A 14,946-nucleotide genomic window follows, 5' to 3' on the forward strand; every position below is an offset into this window, starting at 1 on the left:
GTGTTTCGTAAATAATTACACAATTTTCAATTATTTTAGTCCTATTCCAACCCACATCACAAATATTTCATGGAGTTCCCAAACAAATGGCAAATTGTTTCATAAATAATTACACAAGTTTCAATTATTTCAGTCATATTTAAATATTTCATGGAATTCCCAAACAAAATTCAATTATTTGAATAAAATTTTGATAAATTTTGGAAACACTCACATATAATTCACGTAAATTTGTATTATTTCAGACATATATTAATTAGGTTAGAAAATCTCACAGAGATTTCACAAAAAATACAATTATTTTTGTCATGTTCCAATAAACTGAATAAATGTTTTAATAAAAAGTTAAATTTTGTTAAAATAATATTTCAACTTTGAAACACTTATTCAAAAAATGTGAGGAAAAAAATTAAATGGTTTAAAATGTATGTTGAATTTTATATAAGTTTAAACAAAGGAAATAATCGGAGTTTATGTTATGTGTAGGTTGAACGTTTATAACATTAATTGAAATATGTATGAATTAATTAAAATATTCTAAGTCATATGAAGTTTGTTTGGCCAATTAGTGAAACTTTGTTGGCAAAAAACTAAAATTTCACTGGAACAATACTGGAAAACTTAAATTAAATGAAAGATATGTGGAGCGAATTTTTCATATTTAATATCTACCAGTAGAAAACAAGTGTGAAATATATATTTTCGATTTCTTAATTTTATGAACATGAATAATTTTATTTGTTTCAAAGTATTTGAACTTTTTAATGTCTTTGATTTTTATTTTTGAAGTTTTTGAATTAGTTTAGTCATTTGTTAAATAACTGTTTTGGATTTGATTGAAATATTATTTTGGAATTAACATTACTTGTAACATAATAAACACATATAAATGCTGAAATTTGGGAGATACACACAAAGGAATATTGGCTAGATAATTGAAAAAATAGCGCGCACACACACACACACCTAGTGTTAGCCTAAACCCTAAATAAAAGAAGACAAGCCCTCTCCTCCATCTCACTATTTATCCTACGTGGCACTTCTAAAATAGCACCATTGTACATGCCCTTATCCGCTTCATTCATCAGAAGACTTTTCACACACACCTAGTGTTAGCCAATTGTCTTTAGCGCACACACCTATTGCTAGCCAATTATATCTAGCTACTGCAGGGGCACCCGCTAATTTCTCCGGATCGTCACGGTTGTTCCTCATGCCGTCATCGTCGAAGTACCAGCAGTCACCATTGCACACTCCTCCATTGGGGGCGACAAACGGCTCAGAGGCTCCGGTGGCCACGCCGCACACCATCGGGACACGCTGCCAGATGATCCAGTACACGCAGTTCGGCCGCACCCCAAGGACGGCGCCGGCCCCGGCGGCTCGCACCACCGCGGGGTTGGTATTCCTGCCGACGAACACGGAGCTGCCTCCTAGATCCTTCACCGTCTCCCAGGCCGGCCAGCGTCCCGGGTCATATCTCACGACGTGGATCTCGTCCAAGGAAATCCTAAGTCCGGAGGCCAACTTGACAGCGGCGCTAGTGTTCTGCCAGACCTGGTGCAGGCTGCCATGGCAGAAGAAGAGATGCTTGGTCCTCGTCAGCGCGAACACGTCGTCGTAGGGCGCCGGGAAGTCGGCGGGCAGGCGGGTCAACGGATGGCGGGCCACGGGCGCCGGGTCCTGGCAGTTGTGAGGGATGCCGAGCACATGCACGACCCCGCATGAGTCGAGGCAGTACAGCTTGCCGCCTCCGGCGTCGAAGGCCAGGTCGGTGAGGTGCCCCGCGTGGCCCTCGACGACGTCGACGGCCGTCCACGCCATGTTTCTTCCCCTCGCGCTCCCGGTGTCGATGTAGAACACCTTGCTGCTGTTGCACGTGGCCACGACCGTGCCACGGCCGGCGTCGGGCGTGAACACGGCCTTGAGCACGCACTTGTTGTCGTCCCTGCCGGTCGGCGGAGGGGGGAGCTTGCAGACCTCGCCGCCACCGCGGGGGTCGAGGAGGAATACCCTCACCGTCTGCCACCCCAACAAGGTGAGGACGTCGTAATCGTACCTGTGGTCGGCGCCGTCGACGGCCACGGCGAGGCGGCCGTTGCCCGAGCCGACGACGCGGGCGCGGCTGCATTGGTCAACGATGCCCAAGCCAACGACACCGACGCCACGGTTGCGACGGGGGCGGCCTTCTCGGCAGATATCGTCGAGCGCCTCGGATGCCGTGCAGTAAGTATTTGAGAGGAAGAAAGATCAAAGGTAATTAAGGTTCGAAACCCCCTTCCCTCAAAAAAACAAAAGTTCAAAACCCCCAACCTTCCTCTAGTTGCACGTGGCCTGGACGGCCAGCCTCTAACGGCCCGGCCCGGTAGAAACCTTTCAGTGTTGATTCTTTTTTTTTGTTTGAAACGCGGTTCTTTAGGGCCCGATTCATCCTTTTTTCAGTTGTGCTGATTCATTGTGTGTACGTGTAGGTACCGTTATCATCATTATTATGTACAGGTTGGTTCGTTCATTTTTTACTTTTATTAGTAAGTAATACTCCCTCCAATTCATATTACATATCACTTCTTTAGTACCACTGTAATATAAATTTATACTAAAGCAGCGACAAGTAAACTTTATCATGCATTACAGCAGAATGTTCGTTTTAAAAAACAAATTGTTCAGGCCATAAATGTTCATGACATTTAGGGAAATGTTCACACATTTAGAAACATGTTCTTCAATAATTTTAGAAAAAATTATGAGAAGTAAAAGAGTTGTTCACGTAATTTTTCAAAATGTCCGTACCATTCCAAAAAATATGTCATTTTGAAATGTTGAAAAGTTGAAAAATATGTTCATATCATTTTTCTAAAAAGTTCATGAAAACAAAACATGTTCGCATAATTTTAAAATATATTGATAACATTTAAAAAAATACAAGACATTAAAAATACTTCATAACACTAAAAATGTTCGCAAGTTTTTCTAAAATGTTCATCGCATTTTTGAAAAAAATGTTCATGCCACCCAACACAGACAACACAAAGGCACGGGCAGTATCTCAGAAGCGAGCCGTTGGCGGTGGTAGTGATGGACAAGAGGAGCTCACTATTGGGATCGGCCGGGACGGGGAGGACCAGCTGACGGCCGCCAACGCCATGGCGGTCCAGCCGTTTGCATGCATGGTCTTAGCAGTCGGCATCCTTCACGTTATGCGATGCTAATTGCAAGCATTGTGAGGGCACTTGCTGATCTTGTATTTCTGTCAAGGGGGCCCTGTGTGTGGTCCCTAGGATCAACGATGGTAGTTCGTTTCTCTACTGGGTTTGGTCGACTATTGGATATATGCATTGTGGGATTGCCGTGTTTTGGCCCTGGCTATCGGCGGTTGCAGTCGTCGCGGTTGCAGTCGTCGCGGTCGCGGCGCCAATCCCCAGCAAGAGCGAGATAAAAATAGATCCGGTGAACTCTATTGTTCTCTAGTTGTCTATCCATTCATGTTTTTTTTTCTTCAATGGATCTTTTTTTGAAGGGAGACCAGCAACGCTGGGCTTTTCAATGGATCTTGGCTCCCTGTTCGTGTTACAAACCGGACCAACGAAGCTTGGCTGGCCCCTTGCAGATTGCAATAGGCAAATTAACCATGATGAGTTGAGGACCTGGATGACCATTCAGGACTTGAAAAGTGGCATGGAAGAAATCCAGCAACCAGTATTTTGATCTCATCTCAAAAATTCTATTATGTTTTGTCTTTTATTACATGCCATTTTTATTAATTATTTATATATATTCACTGTATCGTTGTATTGCTGTTTTTAGAAATTGCCGTATCCCGTATCGCTGTATCGGTGTCGCCGTGTCGGTGCTTCATAGCTCATTTGAAGCATGTTCGTAGCCTCTACATTGTTATGGTTGTAGTTGTAGTTTAAATTCATCATCCTCTCTCTTCGACAAACTGCTCTCATGTGAACCAACAGGAGGCAGGTTTGAATCACATCTGTGAGTGTTGCCGCCTGAGTCGTAAGCTCATGTGTTCGTCCTAGTGAAACCAACTCTACACCTTACCCAATGGCCTAAAAGTGGATGGACAGAGAGTGGTTGTATGCTGCTTTTTTTTACCGCCATGGAAGATGGCGATGACGACCTGTCAGTGCCGGAGACAAAGTGGGCGAGATGGAGACAACGATATCGACACCGACGAAGGGGACGAGCAACTGACAGAGGGGAAGAGGATGTCCTAATGCCGGAGATCTTGGTCTGCTAGTCATCAATACCGTAGATCTAAGTCACTGTCACCACTGGTGCAGAGAACTGAGGTTGGATTTTTCCTCGCGCTAGAGGTGAGCGAGTAAAAGGAGTGTAAGACTATAGATTTTGCATTGTATCGTGCCCACAAATTTTCTCCAGAGCCTGGACTGCTTCGAGGTTCGTGCGATGCAAGCCTGTGGGTAACCAGACAACGAGCAATGCTAGACACACGGGGGTTTACAGGAGGAATACGGAGTGGTTAGAATTTGATTGGCTGGGATTTGGTTAAGTGAGGTGGGCCCATCAGTTAAAATCAAGGGTGCCAATTAAACTAGAGCATGTAGTCCAGTCCATGAAAGTGTGTGGCTTCTGTCCATGCATGTAGTATTAGGGCATCTCCAACGCCGACCCGTAAACCTCCCGCAACCGTCCGGACCGAGCTGTTCGGACCGTGGAAGCCATCTAACGCGGCCCTGTATCGGTCCGCGTAGTGGTTCAGACGCGATTTCTCCCGCAAGCCAGAAACAAAAGGTGGGGGAGGTTTGCGGGAGTCCGGACCGATCCCAAGCCCATTTTTGACCGTCCTGGCCCATCAAAAACCCCTCACCCCTCCCGCGTGTTGTCGTTCAGCGCCGCTCCAGAGCGTCAGCGCCTAGATTCATGTCCGCCCAGAGTGGACGTGACCGCTCACAAACGCGGCATTGAAGCGACGCACTGGCCGAGAGAGCGTTGCCCGCGCCACTTCTCGGTGCAGGCGACTGCCGCGCGTTCAAGCGACATGGCGGCCGCCCGTTCGTCCGTATGCCGTCCACATTGATGGCACGCTATTACCTAGGCATCTCCTCGGGCGCCTTTCGTCTGTTCTTCTGCCGCCCACCGGTTATATATAAACCGGTGCCCCACCATAGCCACAGTCATCCCTCTCAACACCACTCCCCGCCATGGATCCCTCCGCGGCCAAAGCTCTCTGGGACGGGCTGACGTCGGAGCAGAAGAAGGCCATGGCCGCCGTTGCTGCCGATTGGCAGGCCAACAGGCAGTCAGAGGACATGCAAATGGAGGACGCCTCCGACAATGAACCAGCGCCACCCTCTTCTTCCTCCATGGCACGATCATCCACCGCGGCACCCTCGCCGGTGCATTGCACCCTGACCATCGGCGAGGCCCATGCCCATTATATGGACATGGTGCGGGAGGAGCGGGAGGAACAGTTCCGGGAGGCGCAGGCCGATGCCAACTACAACCACAGCCTCCTCCAGGAGCATCTACAGGCGGAGGAGCAAGTCGCCGCTGGCAGGGCGGTCACGCCGGGCGCGGACCTGGCGGAGCAGGAGGCGCTGCTCGAGTCCTACCGCTCCGCCCGCGAGATCCGCCTCGCCTGGCGGTACCGACAGCGGGTGGCGGAGGTGGTGGCCGCCGGCAAGAGCGGGAGGACGACGAGGGCGAGGCATTGTTCGGCGATGAGGAGGCCGCGCCCGACGCCACGACCACGAAAAAGTCGGCATGTCCGCAGGAGCCGCAGGGCAGCGAGGAAGTGTAGTGCACGGTAGGTCGTTGTTGCTCGGGTCCCAAGAAGGCCACCGCTCCTCCCCTCCCGTCGACGCCAAGCTTGGTAGGCTCAGCATCGACGGTCAACTAGTCGCTTGGCTGCGACGTCGAGGTGGACAACTTCACTTCCCGCGACTCCGGAGGCGGAGGTCACGGAAGCAGAGCTGGAAAAGGCAAAAACTTGCGTTTTCTTGGTTCAAGGCCGGAGACGGGGACCGGACGACGCTGGCGATCATTTAGCCCGCTTAGGACCGCTTTCATGTATTTGTAATGAAATCCGGCGTGTTTACATGAAATCCGACGTGTTTATATAAAATTCGGTCGTGTTTGCACGAGTTCCGTCCAGTTAATTTGAATTATTGTGAAAATATATGCGGCTAGCGTTGAATGACTGTCTCTCGCATCCGTGTCCGTGGACTGATCCATGTTCATGACCGGATGTGGTTGGTTTTTTTGCGGGTTGCGATCGGAGATGGCCTTAATAACAGACAACCCAATTTTTACCCCACCCAGAGGTAGAAAGAAGGCAAGCACGGTCGAGGCAACTTCCACGTAGCAAACGCGGATAAACAAATCGGTGGCAAGCGCGACTCGTCCACCACTCAACTCAACCCAGCAAGCAAACAAGTGATCACCCTGGAATAATAACAAGACAACCCAAGAGAGAGTAGAAAAGCAATAAAACAAGTAGCCAACCACGACACAGATTTAGAATCATAGATCACGTACGCACACTGACACGCAACGGCATGGTGGAGATCGATCGATCGATCGAATCCTCATGGATATGCTCCGCTCCATGTTGGATCGAGTCAAGCCGAGCAGCCAGCCAGATGCTCAATCCGCTGATTAGTAAACCCCCATCACTGTACCAGTGGCAGGGTTCCACATCATTAGCCACTTCTTTAGCGGATTGATTATCTATTTTCTGGGGTTAGAGGGGGAAGTAAGCGGGGTATATCAGCCGCATATGCTCTTTGCAACCTCGCGTTGACTCCATGCCATCCATGGATCCCAGCATATTCTTCGCCTCCGGCTGATTTTCTATTGCCCCATCCTCAGAAAAATGGTTTCTTTGCCTCATCGGAGCCACCACTAGGTGCTCAGCCGATTTTCTTACTACTTCCGTCCGTTTCGCCGACCCTGCTCCGGCGCAAGCGACACACACCTGCGGCGTTGAGGGTTCGATTGGTTGGTGGTCTCGGCTTGACCGCAGCCGCAGCTATAAGGAAGGGGGCGCCGGAGAGAGGAGAGGAGGCGGATCCATCGGTCGTGCGGTCGGCTATGGAGATCCTGAGCCCGTCGCCGCCGCCCAGCCCGGCCAGGAACCAGTTCGTATACGGCGGCGCCGGCGCGCTCCTGCGCCGCGACCAGGCCGGCGCCGGCGCGCTGCTCCACGTCGCCGTCGGGAGGTCGCCGGAGAAGACGCTGCCGCTGCTGCGCTGGGCGTTCCGACGGTTCGGCTGCGCGCGCGTCGCCCTCGTCCACGTCCACCAGCCCTCCCCGGTCATCCCCACCCTCCGTACGCCACCAATTCCACTCTGCCCCCTCTGATTTTCTTCTCATCTCTTTTCTTGCGCGTACCTAGCAACAATTCACACCCTTCCTTCCTGCTCCAGTGGGAAAGATTCCGGCGGCTCAGGCGACGGAGGAGCTGGTCCTGTCGCACCGCAGGTCCGAGAGGGACGAGAGGAACAGGATCCTCCTCGCCTACCTCGCCTTCTGTCAAAGGGCGCAGGTACCTCTCCATTTCCTTGTCAAAACTTGCTCCTCCCTTTTACAGAGTATCATTACTACTCCAGTTTTCAGCAAGTTGCAGTACAAACCAATTAGCCCACCAAACTGAGTATTTCATTTGGCCACAGGTGCAGGCAACTGTTCTTGTAACAGAGAACGAACAGATCAACGACGGCATCGTCGCTTTGGTCAGGGATCATGGGGTCACAAAGCTTGTCATGGGTTCTATACCGGACAAGTAAGCACCGTTCCGACTGTCGTCAACTACGATTTGCACATGATATGATCTTATTGCCTGTGCTACACAAGGAATTGTGTCCTGTCGAAACATGTTAATCACTAAGTGGGTTACATGATGAGAAAAAAAGAATGTGTATTCTGCCAACCTGCCTCGGAGTCTTGGCCATGTTCAGCTAACCATGAAAAAGCACTGATAAAACTAGGATAAGCAAGTGATTACGGAGAAAATCAGCACCGGCTAGTTAAGTCCTTCCATACTATTCTGTTTTGCAAACACATCAAACACAAGTTCATAGTAAGATGTCGAGATGCTTCATTGTTCACTAAACAATGAAGAATAGCATCCATATGCCCGTTGTTATTGTTGTCTTGGGGTCTTCTTCATCAAAATGTCAGCAGTGACCATTATCCAGTTGCTGAGTTTGTGGAGATGTAGTTTTTTTCTGGTGGCCTCCTTTTGTCACTGTCCTCACTTCAATGCTCTCTACCCATAAATGCAGTTGCTTCAAGTTAAAGGCAGGCCACAACAAGGAATATTTTATGGCAAAGAATGCTCCAGCATTTTGTGAAATTTGGTTTGTATGGAGAGGAAGACACATCTGGACCAGAGAAGCAAGCGCAGCGATTGGCAACAGCATCTCAATCTACAACCATGATGATATTATGATGACCAGGAAGAGGACTAGGTTCAGCCCAAATAGCAACAGCGCTGAACCCGTGCTTGCAGAAGGCACTGTATCAGATTATGGAGCTTTTGGAGCTGATGCCAACCATTTCTACAATATGAGACTATCAAATTTACAGGATGCAGAATCTGCATTCAACTCAACCCTCTGGCCTGATTCCTCCGTACATGGGGGAGCATTGCAGTTACATTCTAAGGTGGCCCTTCTGCTTCATTTCTATTTTGCTAGTTTTGTACTTGGAGTTGATCTTACCGTGTTAAAACTTAAAGTTAATGGTATCTATCAGGAAATGTTGGATGCAAATCTCAAGCAAGTCATGGTTGAAGCTGAGGGATCAAGGAAGGAAGCTTTTCTTGAGCTTCGCAAGCGCAAAGAAATAGAGTCAAAAGTGGCCGGTGCTTTTGTCAGGGTATGCAGCCACCTATTGTCACCATTTGACATAAGCTGTCTTTTTTCACTAAATTGCTCGATTCCTTTTACTGTGCAACTCCTAACATCCCATTTTGAATACTGTGAAGGAAACTATGCATTTTTATTTCTTTGCTTACCTGGCTTCTGCTCTTCTATCAGGTAAAAGCTTCTGAGTCTTCTAAAAAACGAGAAATGAAAATAAGGGAGGAACTTGAAGGTTTATTCGTAGCCACGAGAAAGCAGCATGAAGATCTGGCAAGAAGTAAAGAAAAAGCTACGGCTGTGTTGGACTCTTCTATGAGAAGATTAGACATCCTAGATGCTCGTGCTAAAAACATGAGCCTTCGGATGGATGAGGCTGTGGCGGAGCTCGAGGTGATTCAATCTTCCATAAATATTCTCAAGCAGGAAAGAACAAAGGCTCATAAGAATGAAGATAGACATACGAACCATGTCAAAGAAGGGTGCACATACAGCCATTCCAAGTTGCCAAACTGCAGTTCAATTGCTCTTGGTGATGATCCATACACCTTTAGACAATTGACACTGTTAGATGTGCAAGCTGCAACATGTAAATTCTCAGAGAGCTTCAAATTACGTCCAAGAGGTCATGGGTGCATTTACAAAGGAAAAATTATGAACAGGAGTGTGATGATTCATAGGTTGCACTCAGATAGCATTAAGAGCTCGATGCAATTCCAGCGGAAGGTACTCCCATTACACTGCTTGTTACGCTGTTATATTTGATGCATTAGTCAATTATTGAACATGGCGTCATGAAATTTTGAAAGTCAAAAGGCAGTGATATTCATGAAATGGAACTATACGTGTGTCTTGATGAATAATATAAGGATGCATTTTCTCTAGATTTATCCAGAACTTTGTAGTTTTAGGTTGCGTTTTCTCTAGAATTTATGCAGATTTTGTAGTTCCATGTCTGTTGTCATATGAACTGAGACAAACCAACAACTAAACCTGTGAATATATATAACTTTCTCCTTGGAACATAATCAAGCTTGAAGTACTGCGGACACTAAGCAATACGTTTGGTCTACTTTGCTTGAGCCATTTACTTAGTCTGTTGTTTATATGTTCTGCTTGTGAGTTGTGGTGGCTAATATAATAAGGAAATTCCTTTTAAAAGTGATTAGGCATTTCAGATTTTCTTCAATGATTGTAATGAACTAGGTTTGTGTAGCACTAACTATTATTTATCTGACAGAATTTTTTTCATTTTTGTATTGCAGGTGTACATCCTAAACAAAGTGAGGCACCCTCATCTAGTGACATTGGTTGGGGTATGCCCAGAGGCACTCTGTCTTGCCTATGAGTATCCGAAAAATGGGAGCCTTCATGACCATCTCTTCGGCGAACTCAACAGTGCCCCGCCGTTGCCATGGAAAATCCGTGCACGCATTGTGGCGGAGATCTCGAGTGCTCTGCTGTTCCTGCATTCATGTAAACCACAGATGATGGTTCATGGTGGCCTGAATCTCGAGAACATCCTTCTAGATTCCGACTCCCACTGCAAGATAGCCGATTTTGGTACATTGACAGCGGAAGACTCGAAGGATCACCCAGCATTGGATTCTGGACTGCTGGCACACAAGTCTGATATCAACTCCTTCGGTACCGTGATACTGCAGCTACTAACTGGTAAACAGCCTGGTAGTCCAGGCCTTGCCAGCGAAGTAAGGCGCGCTCTGTCCTGTGGAAAGCTGTCGTCGATCTTGGATCCAACGGCCGGGGAGTGGCCAATGGAGGCGGCCCGGCGGCTAGCGGAGTTTGGGCTCGAGTGCAGCGGAGACAGACCGGAGCTGACTCCGGACACGGTACGAGAACTGGAGCAGCTGCATCTGATCAGGGGGCGGCCAGTACCGTCCTTCTTCCTGTGCCCGATTCTCAAGGAAATCATGGATGATCCTCAGGTGGCCGTGGACGGGGTGACGTACGAGGGACGCGCCATCCGCGAGTGGATCGAGGATGGCCGGGCCGTGGCCGACCTGAAGCTGAAGCACCTCGGCCTCACCCCCAACCACGCCCTCCGGTTCGCCATTCAGGACTGGCTCTCTCAGCCTCAGTGGTGAATGATGATGATGATGATGATGGCGATTCTCGAGCTGCTGTCTTCAGCTTGCAACTAGCTAGTAGATATGTAGAGCCCTCCTGTGTACATACATGCTTCTGCCACTTCTGTACAGCAGTGTGCTGCTGGCTTAGTGTAGGTCAGTGCAGTGAATGGAATTTTTGTTTTTGTTCAGTTCTTTTTTTGGTGCACGAATCATTATTTTTCTCTGTTCATTGGTGGCATTTTTGTGTCGTCTGAATATTATGAATATTATTTTGTTTTGATTTTTTGGATGCAACATCATTTTTTTCTTCTTTCTTTCAGGATATCAAGGTTTCTTCCATTAAACATGGCCAGTCTGATGCTGGGGAGAACCTGTTTTTTTTTGGTGTTGTATTGGGCTGCTTAGGCTGAATATAAGTTACATGGGCCGTGCTCTAGGCTGAACCGGGAGGGCAAAAGCCCATCCAAGCCCAGCTAGCCACCCGCTTTCCTTTCTCGAATTTCGAATTGGACTGCTGCGAGCGAGATCAGACGAGACGGCAATCCCCAATCCCACTCCTCCGCCACCGCCATGGACGACCAGGACCTCGACGACGCGGCGCTCTGGGCCTCCGTCGACACGGCCGTCGCCGAGGCCTCGCGCCGGGCGCTGCCCAGGCCGCCGCCCTCCCCCGCCGTCTCCCTGTGGCCCGCCCCCGACGACGACCCCCACCGCGGCGAGGTGCTGCAGCCCGCCCGCCCCTTCAAGCTCCCGCGCGTCACCGCCTCCCACGGCCGCGGCCGCGGCCGCGCCACGCCGCCCCCGCCCCCGCCGTCGCCCTCGTCTCCCCCGCCCTACATGGCGCCCGACGCCTCCAGGCCGCTGATGCTCGTCCAGAGCCCGCACCCCGAGCTGCCCTGGGTGACGGAGCCCGGCGCGGCGGGGAGCCCCGTCGCCGCCGCGCCGCACGGCCTCTTCCCCTCCGCCGCCGCGTCCGTCGCCAGCTTCAGGAAGTACCAGGAGGTAGCCGTCTCGGTACGCTATCATTTCTCCCATCCCATTCCATACCATACCTAGATACTTCTGCCTGCCTGCTTCATCGGAACAATACACTCGTCTCGCGAGAGAATTTTTGTGGCGATGATTCTTCTTGTTAGGGATCGTAAATTCGCCGAGAAAGCTTGATTGGGTCACTACCCAGGCATATTTGAGATGCAAATTACATGCTGCTGTTGAACAAAAATTGTTTCGGGTGATACATTGCATTGGGGAAACAAGCATGATTCTCTGATGTGCAGGTGTCGTCGTGGCATTCCTTACATTACATGCTAGTGTAGTTTCTTCCCCATTTTGTACTTGCGATGGAAAGCTCAAATCTATGGTTTACTCTTGGCGTTTGGAGCTGCAAATTAATCAAGAGAGCTTGATCATATCATTACTCTGCAATATTTGAGATAAAAATTATATTACTAGTGACAGAAATTATTCAAGTAATACTTTCTCTTTTACTATATTACATGCTAGTGTAGTTCCTTCGCCCTTTTTACTTGCGATGGATAGCCCGGAGTCTAAGGTTTACGCTTCTCTCCCAACATTTTGGTTTCAGATTCTAGATAAAAGTGACTACACCGTGATCAGTGGGAATCCATACATAAAAAAGTCAGGTCCGTGCTCTTACACTGCTGTTACTGACTGTGAGTTCTGATTATGGAGTGGGAATCTTCATGGTGTAACTTCTCTAACCCATTCAGGGTGGAGAAAAATATCATGCTTCTACAATATCTCATTTGAAATCAAGGACCACTCTATTGAATTTGATGACAGCCACAACGTCAACCGTGCTGAATTTCTTGTCAGAGCGTCTATGCAGTATGTCATTTTGTATGCATTTGCCAACTCATTCTGTTTGCAGATCCACCGGCCCTTGGTGCTATTAACTTGTTTTTTCTTTTCTTCTGTGTATGAAGAAGTGGCAGGTTCTCAGATGGCTGGGGTTCATGTGATCGGCGAGAAAAGAGATTCAACAAGCCAAACCATGATATCCCCAGCACAGCTGAAACCAGAGCTAAGAACAAAGCTTGTCAGGTAAAGAAGAATACATCCTTTGGTTTCCACTTTTACCTCATTTAGATTTAGATAATGGTCTCTTGTTTTGCCTTTATTTTTATGAACCAAAAAAAGATCTATTACAACATGTTCTCCGAGTTCTTCTTTTACTTAAGTTCCCTTGCAGTTGCTAGTTTGTAATGAATTGAACTGAAGTTCAAAAACTACATTAGTCAGCAAATTATTCAGTTAGGGTCTTCCCAAGGGAAAGAACGGTACATTGGTACTGTATATGGTTATCTTTTTTCGATAGAGAGATGATGCATTTCAAGATATGCACGTATTTTAAGATAAGAAGAAAGCTTGTCTGGTGAGGAAGAGTCCATCCTCTGTTTTGTCACCTTTGGCCTCCTTTTTGCTCTGCCTATAGTTTTGTGGACTACAAGTTCTGCTACAGTATGGTCTCCTAGGTGTTTTTATGTAAGATACTAGATGAATTTATGCCGAAGTGTAAAAGTTTCCTTAGTAAGCAAAGGATCTAGTTCGGACTTCCCCGTAGAAAGAATGTTACATTGGTACTGTATATATATGGCAGTCTTGTTTGATGAAGAAACGATGAAATTAAAGATATGCACACATTAAGTAGTTCAGTAGTTCCGAACCAGATACCAGTACGAATATGCGATACAATGCCATGTTAATTTGGGGGGTCTGTCCAAGCCACAGAATACTGAGATCTGTACTGGCCCAAGGTTACTGCAGAACGAAATAAACAAGAAATCTTGCAGAAAGGACCATGTGCTGTCTCGGTGCTTACTGGCATGATGGTTAAGATTTTTGATCAAGTAGAGTCAGTGGCTGAAGATCTGACAGAGGTTGACTTGCTGGCTTGTGAGTTGCCAGCACTGTAGTTGATTGCTAACCAAAGGATGGTGACATCCAATATTCCTATTCCTGCTTGTGTGCTTGTTTGCTATTCTTCCTGTTCCTGTTACGAGATGACCTCGGCTCAAGCTGACCCCACACCGGACCAAGTGTTTGATATGGTTTTAACCATGTGCTTAATGCATTCAGAAATTCTTTTTCCGAGTTGTGCGTTGATGTTTGGCACTTATGTCCCTATATATTGCGTTCAGTTGAGAAGTAAAGCTATATGCGGATGTTTAATCGCTCCAGTTGTAAATGCCTTACTCAGGATCTTCTTGGCATCGGCCATAACCGTCCAGGATGAGCGAGGCGTTGGTCCAAGATCTGACTGAGACACTAAGCAACTCTTCTGTCCTGGTGAACTGAAGACCGTATATACACTGTAAGCTCAAGACTGTAAACAGCGAGGTACAAGTGCCTTAACGCAGGACCAGGGATGATAGAACCATCAGATGTGAGCTCACTCGTTTTCGGATGCTTCGAGAAAGCGCGTCGTGTGCCGGTCGTTGCGTTGCTGACTGTATATTCCCCATTAGCAGCAAAGTTTCAGTGGCAGGCATGAGAATGTCAACTGCTACCTCAGCCACTGTGGATCTCTGTAGACTCTAGATTCTAGTTTTTGGATCTCAGTTTAGCACGCGTGGGAGATCACAACCAGATGGTAGTTGCACATGGGAAGGGTCTGGCTTCACGTTTTGGTTGTCATGCTGTTCTTCGGCACGGATGCACGATGCCCGGTGAATCAGATGGTAGGGCTGTGCCGGCTGTCGATTGTTTCAGTTGTTTGGACGCGTCCCTTCAGAGATGCAGTGGGTATATGATGCACATTTCTTCTGTCATTTTATTTGTGTGAGAGGACATCTTGTAGATTTCAGTATCATCCTCTGAAACGTCGGAATAGATTTCAGTCAAATCAACTGCGGACTTGTTAAACAAAGTAGGCAGGTTAATGAATTTGTTTGGTCAATCAAGAATGGACAGCTCAAGAAAAATATGTACAACTCAGGATTGTGCAAGGGACGGATAACCCTTTGTCCACCTTCATCCACATAAAAAGCCAGCCAAGT

At 47.8% G+C, this 14,946-nt stretch overlaps 2 protein-coding genes across 3 annotated transcripts; both read left to right on the forward strand.

Annotated features, from left to right (window-relative positions):
* The first annotated feature begins 6,483 nt into the window (after positions 1–6,483).
* On the forward strand, positions 6,484–11,223 carry LOC123051340 (U-box domain-containing protein 33). 2 transcript variants are annotated; one of them, XM_044474201.1, is made up of 8 exons: positions 6,484–7,303; positions 7,401–7,519; positions 7,647–7,756; positions 8,259–8,640; positions 8,731–8,853; positions 9,015–9,563; positions 10,103–10,687; positions 10,784–11,223. In XM_044474201.1, exons 1-8 carry the CDS (start codon positions 7,066–7,068, stop codon positions 10,940–10,942), a joined length of 2,265 nt encoding a protein of 754 aa, XP_044330136.1. In that variant the 5' UTR covers positions 6,484–7,065; the 3' UTR covers positions 10,943–11,223. The 2 variants fall into 2 exon arrangements, with proteins under 2 accessions (XP_044330136.1, XP_044330134.1); XM_044474199.1 differs by having other exon boundaries at positions 6,486–7,303; positions 10,103–11,223.
* On the forward strand, positions 10,874–14,746 carry LOC123051341 (wiskott-Aldrich syndrome protein family member 2). Its single transcript, XM_044474202.1, has 6 exons — positions 10,874–11,080; positions 11,248–11,941; positions 12,513–12,570; positions 12,658–12,775; positions 12,874–12,991; positions 14,148–14,746. Exons 2-6 carry the CDS (start codon positions 11,498–11,500, stop codon positions 14,181–14,183), a joined length of 774 nt encoding a protein of 257 aa, XP_044330137.1. The 5' UTR covers positions 10,874–11,080; positions 11,248–11,497; the 3' UTR covers positions 14,184–14,746.
* Positions 14,747–14,946: the final 200 nt, after the last annotated feature.

Source organism: Triticum aestivum, chromosome 2D, assembly GCF_018294505.1.
Source record: "Triticum aestivum cultivar Chinese Spring chromosome 2D, IWGSC CS RefSeq v2.1, whole genome shotgun sequence".
NCBI classification, from domain to species: Eukaryota; Viridiplantae; Streptophyta; class Magnoliopsida; order Poales; family Poaceae; genus Triticum; species Triticum aestivum.

Bases quoted from the DNA above. Each gene is read 5' to 3' on its own strand.
- LOC123051341 (XM_044474202.1), top strand. From the start codon at position 11,498: ATGGACGACCAGGACCTCGACGACGCGGCGCTCTGGGCCTCCGTCGAC. The intron at 11,942-12,512 runs GTACGCTATCAT...TTTTGGTTTCAG, and splicing joins ACCAGGAGGTAGCCGTCTCG to ATTCTAGATAAAAGTGACTA. The intron at 12,776-12,873 runs GTATGTCATTTT...CTGTGTATGAAG, and splicing joins CTTGTCAGAGCGTCTATGCA to AAGTGGCAGGTTCTCAGATG.
- LOC123051340 (XM_044474199.1), top strand. From the start codon at position 7,066: ATGGAGATCCTGAGCCCGTCGCCGCCGCCCAGCCCGGCCAGGAACCAG. The intron at 7,520-7,646 runs GTACCTCTCCAT...ATTTGGCCACAG, and splicing joins CCTTCTGTCAAAGGGCGCAG to GTGCAGGCAACTGTTCTTGT. The intron at 8,854-9,014 runs GTATGCAGCCAC...CTCTTCTATCAG, and splicing joins TGGCCGGTGCTTTTGTCAGG to GTAAAAGCTTCTGAGTCTTC.